General features: G+C 42.2%; 1 protein-coding gene across 17 annotated transcripts in view; it reads left to right on the top strand.

The window, feature by feature from the left end:
• DLGAP1 (DLG associated protein 1) overlaps nt 1–19887 on the top strand; it is a 1249700-nt gene that overhangs the window by 978189 nt on the left and 251624 nt on the right. For all 17 annotated transcript variants that reach the window (XM_060310335.1, XM_060310340.1, XM_060310339.1 and 14 more), the window contains one exon: nt 15525–15739. In XM_060310335.1, the coding sequence (XP_060166318.1) occupies nt 15525–15739 (215 nt within the window). The remainder of the gene's footprint in view (nt 1–15524; nt 15740–19887) is intronic.

The raw sequence follows: 19887 nt of genomic DNA, 5'->3' as shown, positions 1-19887 counted from the left end.
AAACTAACTCCTAGAGAAGGAACAGAGCACATACAGCTCACGGCCGAAGACAGCCTGCCTATCAACCAGCTCTGAGTGGTCCTGTCTGCACCTGGAGTCTCACGCCCGCCGCCCCAGAAGCCGCCACCTGTGATGGCTGGTTCTGGGTGCCCCACCTGGCTAGGCTAGAGGACTCAGTTATTTACTTAAACACTAATCCAGGCATCCCTGGGAAGGAATTGTGTAGATTAAAATCTACATTCAGTTGACTAAGGAAAGGTGCTGACCCCTGATAATGTGGTCGGGCCTCGTCCAATCAGGTGAAAGGCCTAAGAGCAAAGCTCTTCTTCCAGAAGCAGCATCAGCTCTGCCCGCAGACGGCAGCATCAGCTCTGGCCTGAGTTTCCACCCTACCAGCCTGCCCACCAGATTTCATACTTGCCATCCCCCAAAACCAAAACCATGTGCCAATTCCTTCAAAGAAATCTCTGTTCATTCTGTTCTGCTCTCAGAACGTTGACTGATCCACTGTCCCTTACTCACAGGCCACTGAAGATTCCCCCAAGTGCACGGAACTTCCCACCCCAAGCCCCTCCCACCCCCAGGCTCAAAGAGCCTTGAACAGTTCCACAGTCCACCACGGTTCAGCTCTATCATGAATTAAATAGGCTGTAGGGGGTTGGCTCCCCGTGGGAACTTAATCATCACTTACAACATGATTTCTACACAAAAATACCTTCTGAATTCCGAAAACAACTTTTATTTAATAGACATTATATTTATATATATATATATATATATATATAATACTTATATGTAAGTTCATACCATCTTTATCCTTACAGTAAGGCCCTGAGTATGTGTTCCTGTCCTCATTTGATGTTTGAGAACACTGAGGTTAAAAGAGATTAAGGTCACTGGGCCAAAATCACACCTGGTAAGTCGTAGAGTCAGATCTGAACCCGGCTTTACCTGATTCCAAACTCTATACTATATTCATGTCACTATGATCCTTCCCCGTACGTGAAAAACCGGGTAAGAATTACATAGTGGCAAAACATTCCATTTTCTTCTGTGCCACGTTTGTAGGTGTGCTGTGTGGAGAAGGGTTTAGACATTACCTAACATTTATTGAGAGCTTACTATGTGCCAGGTGCTTAAAGATTCCTTTAATGAAACGTCTAGGTTGAATAATATATCATTTCTATACTTGGACACTTCAAGATTCTAAAACATGTTATTCCTAATGATTTTTTGTCCCAGTCCGTCTATTTTGGTCATAGATATTTAATGGGTTTTTCTCTCTAGTTCTTAAATGACAGAGGTTTCACATTGACATCAAGTACCATATAAATTAGAATAAAAAGACAGGGCTGTTCTAAGGTGAATGAAAGCCTTTTAATTTATTTATTAATAACATGCAAATGCCTTTTCATTTTGTTAATGGTGTCCTTCACTGTGCAAAACTTTTAAGTTTGATTAGGTCCCATTTGCTTTTTTTGTTTGTTTCTTTTGCCTGAGGAAACAGATCCAAAAAAATTATTCCTAAGACGATGTCAGAATGCACTGCCTGTGCTCTCTTCTAGCAGTTTTGTGATTTCAGGTGTTACATTTAGAGGCGCAAACAACTAGGTATAAAATAAGTTACAAGGGTGTAATGTACAGCTTAGGGAATATAGCCAATATTTTATAATAACTTTATATGGAGTATAATCTATACAACTACTGAATCACTATGTTGTACACCTGAAACTAATATACTATTGTAAGTCAAGTATATGTCAATTTTTAGAAAAACAACATGCAAAAGACATTCAAGCATCAGGCTGCCTGCTCTTGCTTTTGCACATGTGGTACCAACCCAGCTGATGGACTGACGACTCCTTCTGGGAGGGCATCTCCAACCCTGGCCAGTGCATTCTCTGACTCTCGGCTACACAGGGGCCCATTCAGAAAGACACTCCTGTCTGTCCTTATTCTGAAGATAGACAGCCATTTAGAAATATTCTTCTACAAAAATACGATCAGTAAATGTAAAGGTAACTAAGAACCGGAGCACTCAATTCAAGGAGTATTACTTTAGGGTCTCATAGCTATTCATCCAACAAGCAAGCACGTCTTAAGCATTTACTTTATCGAAGGTGTCTTGGGAGAAACAAAGATGAATCACATTGTCTCTCTGATGAATAATGAGCGTGGCGGCGCTCAGTACTGGATGCTCTAAAACACAATGTTTTTCAAACCAATGGCCGCAACCAATTAGTGGTTAGTGAAATCAATCCAGTGGGTCACAAACAACATTATTTTTAATTAAGTAGAATACAATAGAAGAAAATAGAAGAGAGAGTGCGTGGCATGCAGAGAGGTTAAGTAGTTTTCTTTCAGTGGCGTATGTGCATGTACCCATTTCCAAAGTAAGATGTATTTCTTACTGTGAAACATAGTTTAAAAAGTGTTCAAAAGCTCCTGCTTTAGAGAGAGAGAGAAAGAAGAAAACAAAAGCCTTGGACTCAAGAAGCAGCTTGCTGGGAAGATAAAGCTGATTAACAACACAGAACCCTTCGGATAGAGCAGCTCAGGACCCGGGGCTAAAATGAACCTTGCTGATTTCGTGCCCCAGTGGGATTAAGACCAGGGAACAATCACCGTGACAGTTCATTACTCCTTCCTCCCCAACAAACCCTCCACACTCAGCCTTGAGGACCACACCTCGGTGACCCTTCTCAGACAGCCTTGCTTGCTCCTGCCCAACTCCCCAGCTCCTGAGGTTGGATCGGTGCCCAATGGGCACATCTCTTGGGCCACTTCTCTCTTTTACATTTCTTTTTTTTTTTTTTTTTTGCGGTACGCGGGCCTCTCACTGCTGTGGCCTCTCCCGTTGCGGAGCACAGGCTCCGGACGCGCAGGCTCAGCGGCCATGGCTCACGGGCCCAGCCACTCTGCAGCATGTGGGATCTTCCCGGACCGGGGCACGAACCTGTGTCCCCTGCATCGGCAGGCGGACTCTCAACCACTGCTCCACCAGGGAAGCCCGCTTTTACATTTCTTAGATCACCTCATTATTCTCAGAGCTTTAAATACCATGGGACTGCCCACATTTGGTTTCCCAGCCACATTACTGAACTCCCAGGCTTGGATACCCACATCCCCATTCAGTCTCTCTACTGAGATGTCTCGTGGGCATCTCAAACTGAACGCGTCCCCGACTGAACTCCTAAGCTTCGTCCCCCATCTCTGCACCTCCCTTGGGCCTCCTCATCTCAGCTAATGGGAATTCACTCCATCCCACTGATGAGGCCAAAAGCCTTGGAGTCTCTCATAACTCCCCTCTTACCTGCAACACCCATGTCCCGATCATCGTTAAGAAACCCGCTGGCCCTATCTTCTCCCCATCTCCTCCTCCACCACCAGCATCCCTCACCTTCACTCTAGTCTGGATCACTGCATAAGCCCCCCACACTGTCCCTCTGATCCTACCCTCACCCCCTTCTAGCCATTCTCAACCGGCACCGGAAGTGATCCTCTTAAGCCAGAAAGTGTCCCATCTCTCATCAAAACCTCCGATCTATTCCCATCTCACCCTGAGTCAAAGCCACGGTCATCACCATGGCCTGCAAAGCCCACATGATCTGCACCCCACACCTGATTGCCATCACGCCCACCATCACACACAGCTGTGCTCACCTACAGTCGCCTCTCCCTCCCACCTGGCCTCCCCCCAGGACCTTCTCACTCTTCTTTCAGCCTTGAGCACTCACCCTACAGATCTCAGGGCTAATCCCTCTCCCCCCATCGTGCTGATCTGTACTGGGAGGTCTCTTTCTCAGTGAGACCTTCCGGGTCTGTGCACACCCTTCAACACTGCACATCCCGCCCACACGTACCCTCTGGTCCCCCTCCCCGGCTTCCTTTTTCTCCACAGCACATTCACCATGTAACGTACATTTTATTTATCATATGAATGTCCTTTTCCTCCTTCCCCCACGAAGGCAATTGTTTTTCCTGTTTATACACTGCCGTGTCCCCTGTGACTAAAGAAGCAGCTACTCCACAATAATATACATTGAATAACAACTACGTATCGGAGAAGTGAGTGAAGACTTTAACAGTATTTTGGAAACATCACAAAAGAAATGGTATTGTAATGTTACCTCCAGCCTAACCACTAAGCAAAGGAAAAGAATACCATCGTAAAGTTTGGTCTAAGAAACCTTACCTCAAACCCTACAATGAATACTGCAGGTGGGACACGCCCTCTCACTGGAGCTTGAGCTAGTTTGGAAATCCTGGTTCAGGTAGCTGTTGGGTGTATCACTCATCTGTGCCCAGGCTCTAGTGACAACTCCTCTTAGCTCTAGATATCATGCTGTCTAGAGGAAGTGGGTTGAAATATAGGCTTAAAGTACAAATCCTCAAGAGACAGTTTCCCCATACAAGGATTATTAACGTGGAATTTTGTGTTACACACGTGCAAAGGACACTCAAAATATTATTCAGTTCTTTCTAGATTCACGTAATTTGAAAGATGATCGTATGGTTATATTAGAGTGTGGTATTCAGGAAGGAAGGATTCTGTTTGGGTCCATTTGAATGCAGTACACTTTCAGGTGTTGTAAACGTAACTTGGAATAAAAAGTCCAAACATCACCAAGATGCAGTAGTAATCATATGATAGCGATGAAAAGCAGGAAATCTTTACTTGGGTCTCTTCTTAAATCTGCTGAGTTTTATTTAATAGATGCCAAAGACCTAAGTGAATGCTTCACAAGTATAATAATTTATAGCATCATCTGAGAAACTTAATATCCCCAAATTCATGATAAACTAAAGGAAACTATTTGCTGAAATTCATTTCAAAATTCATAATTTGGAAATGAAGTATTAATACCGGAGATGATGGACTTGATCGTTTTTAGACTCTAAACGAGCTTTAACAGTTGCTCCTAATAAGATGATCAGACTTTACATTCTAAGGAGAAAGATCCATGCTCATAAGCATTTGACAAGGACTGGGGTCTCCATACATGCTGGGAGATTCATAAAATTTTAGCCAACACCGAAGTTTACTTTTGATGAATGGTATTTCTACACCTGGGCTTCTATTGACCCCAGGAGGAAGCTCACTAACCTTCTACCCACTTCGCTGCTTCTGAACACCAGACACAGAAGTCTAGTTTGCCTCAGGGGATTCGAGTCATGGAATTATAGTACAGAAACCTACATGCTAGTGACTGCAAAAATAATGGAAAAATATGATGGCTTAGCTAGCCATGGCAAGCCAACAGACATGCCTCCAATATGTCAGAAAGACATGTGAGAAATGAACAGTTGCATTAAAAACTAAGGACTCTAAATTAGCTTATCTCTGTATAGTCAGTGGAAATACATATATTTACCGTAGACCTAAACCTCTGGTGTTTTTATCTTGCTATCTATTAGAATTCTGTTCTTGCTTATATTTCACTCAGACTTGTAGCCAGCTATAACTGCTGGGTGACGGGTGTTCTGCGGGCATTATTTTTTAAAGTCTTTCGGTTCTTCCAAGCAGCCAACCCTCACTACTTGTTACAGGTTTCAAAATGTTATAGTGTTGTATCTCCCAGCAACTTGATGTTTGAGTTTTATGTTTAATGGAAAATTACTAAGTGTTGAAGGTTACAGAATGATATGATGATATGATGAAAGGATCATAGAAATTTGAGTGAGACAAATGTGCCTTTCAATTCTGACTACGGTTTACTAGCTATAAATTTTCGAGGATGTTATTTAAAGCATAAGTCTCAACTCTCTCATCTTTTCAGTGGAATGACTAACCATGCTGGGGTTTCGTATTACCTGAGATAATGTTTGTGTAGCAGGGAATGTAAAACGGCTGCCAGTGGGTCCTGAAGCTAATTGCTTCCCTATAGATATACTGCAGGAGAGGAACAATCTTTGTCCCAGCTTCCAAGCAAAGGTCGGGAGATGCCTGCTGATTGAACAGCCTGACATCACACGCTCAGCCATGAGACAAGCAATAGAGCTGGGGAACGTGATATGCCAAGGCCTCTGCTACTCCTGAGACATATGGAGACCTCAAGTGGGGGGGAGCAAGGTTTCCCCAAAGCAAAATCGTGGGATGTGAAACCAAGAATCAGAAGTAGAACTGGGTAGCAGAAGCCACAGACGTTCACTACAATCAAAATACAGGGTAGACAATGAATAAAATGTGTTTTCCTCCCCTCTCCTCATATGATACTGGAATATAGTACCGTAGTTACTATTTCTTGTTCTGGTATCACAGGGGTATCTTCCCAACAGATCGTGCCCCCTTTGACGTGAGCATCACCTCAGCAATATTTTCTGCCAGCCCCACAAAGGCCCATGGGTCCTTCCCCTCCTTTGAGGGGTCACAGACCTTGCCCCTCCACATTTCTCCTGCAGTGCCATTTCCCAATGGAAATGCACTTTGCATTTGCACAGATACATTCAACTCCAAAGGAACAGTTTTAGCACCAAGAAGAGGATTCATAAGAACCAACTACAAAGCCAGTAGGTAATTCGGACGTACTGAAATCTAATACTCGACTTAGCTGGATTCGCGTTAAAGCTATTCTTACTCTTTTCCTTCATCCACCCCCCAGATTTGCCCGATCCGCTTAAAACTTGTAAACCCCTTTGAGACCAGACTGTGTTTTGTGAAATGTCTTTGGTGTATCGCCCTGGCGCTGCTATGGTGCAAGGTATCCCGTAGATACCTGTAAACATACGTGGGTGAGAATAATTCCACAGGGTAGCAGCGAATGCATCACCATCAAATAGCACTGTTTACAACGTTCTATTCAAGGGTATTTTAAAATGTTATTTGGAGAGAGATGTGGCCATGGGTATTAGCCCTATTTAAAAAGAGGTAGGTATTTACTCTGGTCCTTGATAGGTAATTTTTCAGCAATCTTAAGCAAATTAACTTTGACACCAGCTTCAGGATTCAAGGGGAGTTAGAAAGGGTGGTTGCCAGGGAAATCAGGCCATGGGATCTACACATCGTGTAATTGTAATTTTCCTATTCTTGCTTTTTTTTTTTTTTTTTCCTTTCTGCTTTTGCTCTGAAAAGAGCAAGCTAAAAAGGCTACAGGGACATTTATGCCAAGTCGCATTTGTCAAGTTGAAAGCTGTGTGGAGCAGAAAAGCAGTTCTCCCAGCTGCAAAGAAGATGCAGAGAAGCCGAGTGAGTAGGGAATCTGAGAGCTCACTAAAAGTGCTTAGAAGGCCGATGCATTACAGCCATTTCCGGACAGAGCGTTAGGCAGGACCTTGACATCCAGGGCAAAGCCTTCCTATAAATGCTGAAAAACCATCAGAGTGCCTGGAGGCCCTCACAGCCCCCTTGAAAGCATGGCAGGCAGGCAGGTCTTCTGATTCCTCACAAACTGTCCACGTCCGTTTAAGCAGAAACTGAGAACAACGGTTGTTAAGGGCGCCACGCCATGGCGAGACAGTAAGCGCTGCTTTATCTCACAATTATTTTCCGTATTTATTATTTTAAACCCTCTTTATCCGTGCTAGCCAATTAGGGGCAAGCTACTGTGTGTGCTTATTTCAACAGTTATATTTTATTTTTAAAAAGTACAGAGCATGGGAGCACGCACTCCATTTCTTTTTTAAAGTTAATTTGTTCACACCCTCAATCGGCATATCAGAGGCAGCGCGCTATCCTCAAAGGCTTTGGTATCAGATAAATGCAGACTCCTGCTCGTTATGATGACCTTGGGCAAGTCAGTCCAGCTTTTTGAGTTCAGTTTTGCCGCAGTAAAATGGAAACAGGAGTGTCTATTTCATAGGACTGCTAGAGGGATTAAGATAAAGTCACATTGGTATCGCTTCCAGCCCTTGAGATTACTCTATACATGTCAGCTTATTCTGTAATTATCTCAGATCCCCGGCTTTCCTTTCCTAAGTACAGGCTTGCCTCCTCCTGTTTACCCTTCCTTATCAAGCTCGGGAAAGGCCAAATAGGTTGACCCCCTTCAGCTATAGCCAAGTGCCCTCACTTACCTGGTTGCTTCCACTGAAATGCTCAGTTGTTGAAGAAATCAACAGCTGCTAATGGGTAGCCTTGCAAATACAAGCCTAGTATTGATACCCACCATTTTAATCACAGCTCTTCCTTGCTACACTGTCTTCATTTCTACCTAATGAACCAAATGCCTGAGTTATTTCTCCCAGCTCCTTTGGTTCCTGATGAAATAGAAGCTCGCTCTAAACCTCACCTCTGCCTTAGGTTTATGTGTTTTCCTCCCAAATCTCTGCAGCCCAGAACTGCTCACAGAATTACCCCGGCCTCCCCTGGTATATTTCAGGACACATGCTCCATTTCGGCTGTCCCGGCTTTCTAAGTGTCTGCGTTCCTTTTGTGGCTCTCAGATTTCCCCAAATCTCACGCATTTTCATTACTCCAAACCTCACCATCCAACTTCCCATCCTGAGATAATCTGCTCTCAAGGAGTCACTCACACATGGCTTCATCTCCCAGCCATCGGCTCCCAGACCATCCCTGGCACAGAATGTCTGACTCTATCTACATTGAGTTATACGCTATGACAGCAGCTCAGCTAAACCCCATGTGCATTGGAAGGGCCTTTTCAAAGTAAGCCTTCCCATGTCTGCAATAGTATGTCTTTATTAATTTCAAGGCATGTAGTTCTTTGTTTATGAATTATTTTTTCCTCAGACTTTAAAACTCTCAAAAGTTGTTTTCTTATCTGAACTCTGTGTTCTTTAGATCATCATAAAATGACAATTGTTACTCCTAAAACAACCAAGATCTAAATACGAAGAAAACAAATCCCTGGACTGTGTATGGCAGACCCCTCCCAGCTTGGGCGCGGTGTCACTCTGACCTAGCTACTAACCTCTCTGGACTTCAGTTTCTTTATTTGATAAACTGAGATTATAATATTTACTCTTCCTATCCTTCAAGGCGGTTGTAAACATCATGAGACAATTGTGTAAACTTATGTTTTGGGCCAAAGCATGACATAGCTGAATGCTAACTGTTATTAATCTGGTCACTAAGGAATACAAACATTAAGTTCTATAATTGCTATCCCAGAATACATCCATTCGTGTTCTTATTTTTGCACGTATTCTTTAAAAAGCTGTTTGATAGATTCCTGAGCTCCATATTTCTCACGTTTTAGCATCTTTGATATTGGAATGTATCATTTAATCTATGGAGTGTCAGAGCTTAATCGGTGGTGTTTCTTTCTTAGTGGTACAAAAATGTATTGAGGAGTTTACGTTGGTATCTTGGATTTGGTAAAATGCAACATTTGGAGTTCAGGGGAAAGCTGAGGAAGTGTAAAAGTAGGGGTACCTTGTCTATTCAGAATAGAATAGAAATCCTATTAGCCAAGAGGGGAGTAGGATAACCTCCCCCTGCCCCCACCAAGAATAAAAAATTAGCAAAGAGTTTGAGACATTCAGACAGAAGGAATTACCTTGAATGATGCCACTTTAAGGTTCCCTATGGGAAACCTTTTATAGATATATAAAATATATATAATATACATTATATTATACATTATAGATTACATATATTATAAATAGAAATATATAATAATATATTTTATTTATATTTTCATATAGATGAGATTTTTCTATTTTTACATAGGGTTACATATATATATTCCCTTTGCTTTTATATCTTTATACTAGAATATCTACTTTAATGACTAGAAGGATGTTAGTTAAAACACCACTGCTTTTTAATCCCAAGATATTTATAGCTCGCCATACTTTAAAAGTAGCCACGAGGAGACAGATCTGTAACATTTATTCTCAGATTTTTAATGGTGCTTTGAAGTTCACAAGCTATATTCACACACATTATCTCTATTCATTATACATCTATTATCATCCCCATTTTACAGATGGAAAAATTGAATCAAAGAGGTGAAGTGACTCATTCCAGGTCACACACAGTGAGTGAATGCAAAATTGTTGTTGGAATTAATTAGTTCTTCTTTTCCAGCCTCTCCCCACCACAGTGACTAAGCGCTGCACAGAGCAGACACTTCGTGCAGCCCAGCACCTCCCTGACCACCACAGGCTGTTGGCCTTAACCGTCCTCAGACATCTGGAATGCATAGGTCTTGAGTCAAGGTTCCTAGAAGAAAAATAGCTTCTCCAAATACAAAAATATCTCCCATGGAGTTTTCTTTTTCCTTAAGATTTCTGCTTTATGAACAAAAAGGAGTCATTTGAGATTCGATCACTGGGAAGCCAGGCCAGCTTCAGCTGGCCCAAGGAAGCAGGCTCCCCCCTCGGTCCTACAGAATAGAGATGAGTCCCCGGGACGGAGAATGTAGAGTATTTCCTGATGGGCCAGTCTCACTTAAAAATGATGGGCGTAGGCAGTATATTAGAAATTTAAGTTTTTGCTTAATATATTTCAATTATTTCTGCCCCTCCATTATCAAAGAAATTGAAAGCAAGGCATGAGAGTCTTCTTGGAAAGCCAACATCACCCACCATGAGGGAGCATCTGTGTGCCGAGTGCAGAACTCCCATAAAACAGACCTTTATTGAGCACTTCCTGTGTGCTCGTGGTCATTACCTCATTTAATCCATGTATAACTTTATGGGGTAGGAAAGAGACAAGGAAACTGAGGCACAGAGAATTTAATTAATGAGCCCATGGAGGTCCCTATTTAGTCGTCCAGCGGAAACCCAAACCTGGACAAGCTGGTTGCAGAGCCCAAGCCCCTAACCCTTCAGCAGTACGGCTTCCCCCAGTTTCAGCAAGCTTACTGAGCCATTGGAGAGATGACACAAAGACACAGAAAACAAGTCATATCTATAAATGCCATTGTAGGATTATGCAACTGAAGTACTTAGAAGGAATCTGTGGATCAGGTTAGGGTCCATACTGTCTCCATCACAACCATACAACTCTGCCCTTCTAATTTAAAAGCAGCCACAGTCAATACGTAATGAGTGGGCATGACTGTGTGCCAATAAAACTTTATTGACAAATGCAGATGGCAAGCTGGATTTCACCCGTGAGCTACAGTTGGCTGACCCCTTATGTAGATGGTACATGCTATAGGTTTCATAAAGGAGTTGAATTTAGCCTGGAGCAGTTGGAGGGAGCTTTGGGATTGCTGAGTTCAGCTTGAAGGAAGATTTGAGGTGGGTTTACAAGAGCCTGTGTGACCTGGTCCCACCTCCCCAGCCTCTCCTGGCATTTCCCTCTTGGTCAGGACTCTCCCGCCACAATGGCGTCTTCTTCCTAGGCTTCAGTTACACACAAAGCTTATCCCTACTCTAGAGACTTCGCACTGGCTGATCCTTCTGCCTGGAAGCACTTCCCCAGCTCTCCTCCAGGTTGGCTCCTTTGGTCGGAACTGATCTCCTCGTAGATGTTACCTCTTCCCAGTGGCTTCGCTGAGGAACACGTTAAAGGAGTTCTCCTCCAACCCCTTTGTCACATCACCCCCATCTTATTTTCCTAATGACATTTATGGTTTCTGAAATCGTCTTGTTCATTTATGGGTATACTTGTCTATCATCCATCTCTTCCTGCTCTCCTTCTGCAATGTAAGCTCCACAACTTGGGATCAACGTTTGTGTGGTTCACTGCCTGCACGTTCCCGGCACCCAAACCATGGCTTGAAAATGAACAAGCAAAAAATACTTGCAGAGACACCGCTTTGGGAAAGCAGGTGTTTTCCTTACTTGCTGCAAGTAATAAATCCTGCCTTCTCTGGAAAAAAGAAAAGAAAAAGAAAAAAAAACTTGCAAAAGTGAAGGAAGAAGGGAGGCAGACAAGGAGAGAGGCAAAGAGGGAGACAGAAAATGTCACCAGCATGCCACCATTAGGTGGTATTAATTTTCTCTTGTTGCATTAGGATGGCCCATCATTCAGTGCCCATGACACTATTTCAACTAAGACAGCATCTTCATCCTGTAATTAGAGGATGGTAGCACCTGGTTATGGTCATTCCTTGTCAGAGAGAGGTCTTTTTACTCCTGAACCATGACATATGGTTTAAGTTATAGCCTGGCTATCCCCAAAATAGAAAAATGCACACTAATCCTCATTTTGTTCTCTCAAAAATAAAGTTCTCCACTGGAGTTTCATGCTTAAACATACGCATTAAAAAACAAATAGTCCTCTTTTTCTCTAACCCATACTGTTGTTAAACCCTAAGCTTTATTAGACTGATTTTATTGCTGTTTCTTTAACGTTTACTGGGTCTAACCGCCCCACGAAGCTCGTGAAGGCAAGCAGGACATCTGGCTTGCCTGCCATCAACAGGTGCCCAGGCTGCTCCTTTATCTGCTCCAGCCTCCCTTTCTTACAAAGACTTCCGTTCCCCTAACCACTAGGACCAGTAATAGGAAGGTTTTCTCAGACAGCTGCAAGGTTAGTTTTTTCTTTGGATTTGCCTAAATCTTTTCTCTCTGTGCAACTGACACAGAAAGACACAGCAACCTTGACTAGATCACAATAGTAGCTGCAGCACATGACTCTCCTTTCTTTTCAATGGAAAGGGAGTAACATTTCATGCCCTGGCCCCTAAACAAACTGGTATGCTTTCCTTGAAAACAATGTAACCAACCACTGCCTCCTCTTTTGCTTTCAAATTTAAGAGACATAATAAAAACTGTGGCTCAAATTATAGCGACTTTGCTGGCCCTTATTGTTCAGCAGCAGTATTTTTCCTCTCCAAAGTCTTGAGGTTCTGTTTCTTTACATTTTTCCTGGAGCTAATTTCTGTATTATTTTACATGTAATTTATTGTAGGCTACCTTTCAGTGTAGGAATAATGTATTGATTTTTAAAACCCATTCCAAAGCAAATCACTTCCATAAACTTCTTAGCTGATATCATTTGAAAAATATGTTTAATTGAAACATATACACATTAAATACTTCCCAGCTGGTTCCCTTAGCAACAGTTGCAGCCTGTTTCTAGTATAAGACCAAGTTTCTACCATAAACTAACTTTGAAAAAAACAAAACACCTAAACAAAAATTTGCCATGTTTTGTTTCATAAGCATTATGAGCTTATAAGTTGTCATTGGTCTCTGACATAGTTCAGAGAGCGACACTTATGAGCTGTGCATCAGTACTGAGAAATGGCAAGCATTGGCTGCCTCCTCCGTGACCCTCAGCTGTACCAACTTAATTTATGAGATGTAATTACTGAGACAATAATGAGGTTCTGAGTATGATCATATCTTTGCAGTGACTCACCTGCCAATGGAAGGAAAACAAGACTCTTCTCAGCATTTATAATTTCCCTAAGAAGTCTCCCTGTTGCTATGGTGATGTGGATGGGGTTTTAGCTAAAAAAGCAAAAACTCTACATTGCTACTACCATAATTAATAAATGGCAAATGGATCAGACGTGATGGATGACAAAGGTGTCATGGGACTATAGTTGTTCAGTTCTGTAGGTGCCACAAGATCATACAGAGAGAGACAGCATCAGATATGGTCATGGCAAGACCCCAGGAGCTGCTGGGCCGGAACTCTGCCCCTTTGTAGCTGGGACGTTGGGCGAGTTACATAACCTCAGGTTCCTCATTTGTAAAATGGGGATAATAATAGTGCCCTTAGCTGTGTGGATCAAATGAGTTAACCTGTATAAAGCCTTTAGAACAGTGCCTGCACATAGGAAGCATGATTTAAGAGTTTGTTAAATAAAATAAGCTGTATGGTGAAGCTTAACCAAACTTCATTGGTAGTTTTCAGCATTAGAACCTACCAACCACTGTTTTCAGGTCCAGGAATAGTAGCATCTCTTCAGTCTGATGTTTCTAGATATACGTTTTCAAATTATATAGATAAATGTATAAATTAAGGGGGAAAGCATAGTGCTTTTAGTGGAATGTCTGTCCTCAGTTCCTAGAACCGATAATGTTTAAAAATCGACGTCTACTCTGTGTGTGTATCATTGTGGACAGTTAACACTTTAGATTTAAAATGTGTATGTTATTAATCATAAATCTTAGATTGACTAAACACTCATCTTTGAGTTAAAATGCTTTGGACCCTAGTGCTGCCATTTATTAGTTATGTGTCTTTGGCAAATTTCTTAAGCTCTCTGAGCTTCTGCTTCTCCTCCGAGAAATACAGAAAAATACACGGAGTTGTTGCATCGATGAAACAAGATCCTGTAAGCAAATTTCTTAGCCGAGTTCAATGTTAATAATGAAACATGGCATCATTTAATGGATAATCAGTGAATAGTTAGCATGAAAATAGTCAATACCTTTTTACCTTCTCAGTGCAAACCTGGCCAGTTCTCGGGAGTCCTTCCTGGATCCTCCTTCCCTATCACCATTACTGATAACTCCTGTTCCTAGTGTCTCCTTAGTGCATAGTCCATCTACAGCACCCCATCTTAAACTTGCTAACACGTTGACTTGGAACTGTTGCCAAATTTTTGTATGCTCTGTCTTCTCACCTCTGTTGAGGCCAAGAACCAGCCTCCCCATTTTCTGGTCTCTTTTCATTAAGCCCTGTGCAGCGTGCTGTGCACAGTACGTAGGATGTTTGTTACTTCTTAATGGATACAAAGAGTGGCCATTATTGTGCATTTCTTTTACCCAATGGAGGAGATATGAGACCCTAGGTTGGGTCCATGTTGAACTGGGGAATCTAAGAACTGAAAATAAGGTCAGAAAGAAGCCCTCTGTAGCACAGTGCGGTGCCCTGCTGAACTCAAAGGAAATGACTGTAGAAAGAAAAACGAACAGCGTGCTGAGAACGTTGTCTTGAGGGGTCCCTACAATTAGGGACTTGGAGCAGGATCCAGCAAAGCTAGAGGGAAAGAACAATCCAGATAAGTAGTGGGTAACTCAGGTAAGTAGAGTAACCAGAAAGCCAAAAGGGGAGAGACTCTTAAGAGGCGTTTTGAGTGTGTGTGAGTGTGTGTGTGTGTGTGTGTGTGTGTGTGTGTGTGTGTGTGAAGAGGCCAAGAAAAATTTCAATTAAGAAAATGCCACTAGCTTTCATGAGGAGATCATTGGAAACCTTCAGAGAGTGTTTCAAGCACTCTATGGAGGCTGAATTCAAATTAAGAGGATTCAGAAAGAATCGGTGCTTGGGAAGCGAATGCATCTGGTGTAGACCACTGGGTTAGGAGGAAGCACTATGGATACAATATGCTAGAGATGGAAGATGCAGGGAAGGCAAAGGAGAAACATTCCTGAATTTTAAATAACAACTGAAAACAAACCATTGAAAAGCTCTAATAAAACCGCTTTCCTCCGGCACCCGTATGCCTGACAATCATTTTCAGCGTGAGAAAACGGAGAAGTGAATCAAATGGTTATACTTTTTCCCAGTACCCAGGTTCTTTCAAAGCTTGAGACATAGATGTGCATGTATTCAAAATATTTTCAGACCAATTATGGTAAAACACTATGGTTGAAAAGTTAATGCCTAAAGTTTTACATAATTACCCGTATTACCCATATTCACAGTCAGGAAAGAAAAGAAGAAGATAGACTTGTATAAAGCATGAACTGTCTGTTTTGTATCTGCATAGGTCCCTCAGGATGAATGGACAGGGTACACCCCTCGAGGTAAAGATGATGAAATTCCCTGCCGCAGAATGCGGAGCGGCAGTTACATCAAGGCCATGGGAGATGAAGACAGCGGGGACTCGGACACCAGCCCCAAGCCTTCTCCCAAAGTTGCTGCGCGAAGGGAAAGCTATCTCAAGGCTACTCAGCCATCCCTTACAGAACTCACCACACTCAAGTAAGTGTTTCCCACGCTCTACTTCCGGTAGCCCGGCCCCCTGTATCATCACCTACGATCCGATCTTGCAACTTCTAGCGTAAATGGGGCAGAAAACACCCCACAGATGGAGCACTGTGAGGTATTGAATGTTCTATTGATTTTGACCTTGGGTCTGACTCATACATCCCAGTGCCTTCAAAGACACAGGCATCCAGCTGCGCCCTGCATAGAGCATAAGCTGAACCCCCAACCTTCCAAAAGAGTTTGCAACGATCCAGAATGGCCCCTAAAAAGAATTAAGATTTCTGACCAATGAGGATATCTGTGTATCCCCACTCTTGGATGTTGTTTAGCCACTAAATCTATGGGGCAATGCTTCCTTAAAAAACTCTTGAATTTTTCAGATGATTGAGTAATAGAGTAGATTATCTTGGAGAAGGTTATAGAATGTGGCTATGCTTAAAAATGGGGTAATATGTGAACATTCTTGACAGATGTTTTTAAACTTGGACACTTGATGCATATTATAATTTGTAAGACCTTAAAAATTTTTGTTTGTTTTGAAAAATATGGTTCTAAGTAGTCCTTACTTCAGTGTGTGCTATTTGTAAACAGAGAACAGCATTCCAAAAGAAACTACTGAAACTGATTATTGTAAGGCCTGATTTAATTGTTAATATTATTTCTGGAGAGCAAATCAGAGCCTTGGAACAGATCATCGTGGGGAACATCATTTGGACTAAAAAAAGTATTATGGGTAATTAGTATTCTTAAGTGCCTTTGATTCCATATTTTGAGGAAATACATATTACTATCCGTGCACTTATACTGCATTACAAAATAAAATATTAAAAGGCAAAGTAAATAAAACAGAAGAAAGACCAAATCCATCAGATTGAGGAGAAGAAACTAGATTATTAAAACCCAGAATACTAAAAAACAGCTGACTTCTATCAAGGACATGTATTCAAATAGCAAACTATCAATATATTATATTTTAAAGAAGTGACAGAGAGGGTCCCCTCATGAACTTTTTTTCAGAGGATCGTGTGGAACCACTGTGGGTCATTTCAATGAAAAATGAATACCAGTGACATTAGTAAACCAACCCAAGAAAAGCAGCTCTTTCTTTCCTTCGGCTTCTGGTTACCCTTCCTCTTTGCCTTTATTACTGCAGGTGATAGTTTCCTAGTGTTGCCATGACCAAGTACCATGAACTTGAAAGAGTACAGATTTATTATCTCACAGTTCTGGAAGCTGGAAGTCTGAAATCAAGGTATTGTCAGGGCCACGCTCCTTCTGAACCTGGAAAGAATAATCCCTCGTTGCCTCTTCCTAGCTTCTGGCTGTGTCCGGCCACCCTTGGCATTCCTTGGCTCGCAACTACGGCACTTTGATTTCCGCCTCTGTCGTCACCTGGCCTCCTACTTTCCGTGTCTTCGCGCGGTTGTCTTCTTATGACGTCAGTCATATTGGATCAATAATGACCTCGTTTTTAACTTGATTAAATCTGCAAAGACCCTATTTCCAGACAAGGTCATGTTCACAGGTATTAAATTTAGGACTTTGACATATCAGTGTGGGAAATACTATGTAACCCCTAACCCTGCCACACAAGGTAACAGTTGATCACAGAAATGGAAAGTACAATCGGGTCTTCATTGCACTGTGGCACCCCTCACAGAGGCTCAGAAAAGAACTGAGCCAGTCTGAAAAGAACTGGATTTGTAATAATGGCAGTGGGCCGAGGTGGTGTGAAAACTGGGGGGGGGGGGGGGGGTGGCAAGGAACCTTCCGGGAAGTATCTTCTGTGAACTTTAGAATATCTCTCCCCTAGACGCAATTAAAGGTAGTCACAGCCGTGGTGTTAACTGACATCTTCTAGAAGATGCAAAAAAAATGGGGATGCTTTGGGCAAGAAATTCACTTGGACCCTCAAGATCTCAGTATCCTCAAATGCAAACCAAGCAGTGGGATTCTGCAACTTCCAGAGTCCCTTCCACCCCCTTTATCTCCCATTCATTTACCTGTTGGGATGCACGTCACATCAGATGCATGACGCTTTGGGCTGTGGGGGATGAGATACAATGAGTCCTGCTGCTCGAGTCCTACCAGGGCCGAGGAGAACAGAAAAGAGCAGAGCCACAGGGGAGGGTGCGGGGAGTGCTCTAAGGAGGCTGAGGACAGAGGAGGTGCAGAAATCAGCTTTCACCATTGAGTCTTGGACCCATCTCCTTATTAGCTTCAGGGCTGTGGGGAATCTGCTCTGAAGTCACTGGAACTCTTTCATTTTGCTTCCACCTGATGTTATCTTCCTTTCATGTCCTGGAGCCTGTTTTTACAACCATCCTATATATATTTTTTTACTGTTCAGAAGTTTGAAGAGCAGAAAAAGGTGAACACACAGATAGTGGCTAAACTGATGGTAGAAAGGTCAGGTACCTGAGTATTAGAGTAGTGACTGTGCTTTTCTTCCTCCAAACCTATGGAAATTCCAAATGGTACCCAATTTACTAGGGGACACCTACTACACTGAAAAACGTTTTTTCTTTTCTAAGGATGGAGTTTCACCAAACCATCTCTGTCACCCTCTATTCTTTAGTTGGCAAGACAACAGCTCACCGTCATTCAAACACGCCTTTCTTCCCTGTGCTACCATCACCTCCCCCAGACTTATTTGTCATAGTCTGTTTGTCTCCATTCATTTCTCCCTCATCTGCTCCAGGAGCTCCCTTTCCCCTTACGGTCCACATATTAAGCTTCCATCATACTCAACAACATAGGTGTCTCAGTGATGTCTAGTTTAATGAGATTTCAAGAGGTACACAAGGGAAAAAGGGGGAATACACTAGGAAAGCAAAAATTCGGACATGACATAACTCATCATCCATTCTTTTCTTTCTTGACGATGTTTTGACTGGAGCTCATTATTTTTCTAGTTCGAAGCATTCCATCCCTCATAAGAAAAAAGATCCCCATATCCTGGAATTCTAGTTCCCCAACAAAGAAAACTATATTTTTGTTCCTACTTCTTTGACATTTAAGTCCATTTTTTTTCCTCCTTCCTCCTCAGCAATTCACAGCTTTAGGGCTGAATCATAGCCATGAACCAAGATAACTAAAATTAGCCAAGTGAGATGGGGCAAACATTTTGTTTGAGGTTTTCAACTCCCATCTTCTCTCAGGAATGTTGGAGAAGAGGCACTCCTACACTTTCTTACATTGTTTTTCTTCTTTCTTTTCTGTTTTCCAAAGGCATCTTGAGACCTTATTTCTGAGGCTAGTTTTCTTCAGCTACTTAATGTCAATGATTGTGTCTTCAGGTAGCTAAGGCCTAAGGTCAGTGGAACATTCTGGAGTCAGAAGGAGTCTTGAGACAATGAACTCCATCTTTGGGCTGCAAAACTTCTGTAGCTGCTCTCTGGGGACCATTATCCCTCCTACTCCCTTCTCTTCTCCCACAGATAGTAACAAATCCCTTCCCCTCACTGCTAGCTTTTCCTTCTTTCTTCATTATTAATGAACAACAAATTTGAAATGGCATATCACCCGAGAATATTAGTATTTTCAAAAAGAACTTCTGAATGTTTAATAGTAAATTCTCAGGCAAGTAGGAGAGAGGTTTGGAGGCCCAAGTTCCCTCAAAGCAGGTCACCACAGCTTGGCTCTGATGAGGGATTTAAGTCTTTGACTTGGATTTGCTATAATATGCTATTTATTCTGGAAAGGAGACTCCTGTCTGCTTCCATGATTAGTTAAAGCCATGTTCAAATCCCATCGTGGACTTTTATTCAATAGACTGTAAAAAGAACTTTTAAAAAATGATGTTAAGTGAGCTGTCATGTAAAAGATTCTAAAGTTAAATTCAAATAAATGTCCATTATCCTAAGCAAATAACACTTTAAATCTCTTCGTAGTTCTTTATCCCTTCATCCAAGCAGTAAGAAAAAATTTCTCCTGGAAGAAATAGTCAGCCTCTGATATTATAGACTTTGAAACGCCTCTGAAATCGGTGAGATGGGCCCCAGGCTTTTGTGCATGCTTGGCTCTGGAGAGGACCCGTCAGAGCTCCCAGCAATGTGGATAATGTATCTAACAAAAGGCTTCAGGAATATTTATTTTCAATCCTAAATGCTAATTTATTTTCAGGATGGTTAATCCTCGAA

This window comes from Globicephala melas, chromosome 13 (assembly GCF_963455315.2).
Source record: "Globicephala melas chromosome 13, mGloMel1.2, whole genome shotgun sequence".
Taxonomy (NCBI): domain Eukaryota; kingdom Metazoa; phylum Chordata; class Mammalia; order Artiodactyla; family Delphinidae; genus Globicephala; species Globicephala melas.
This window is presented reverse-complemented; position numbering and strand designations above follow the sequence as displayed.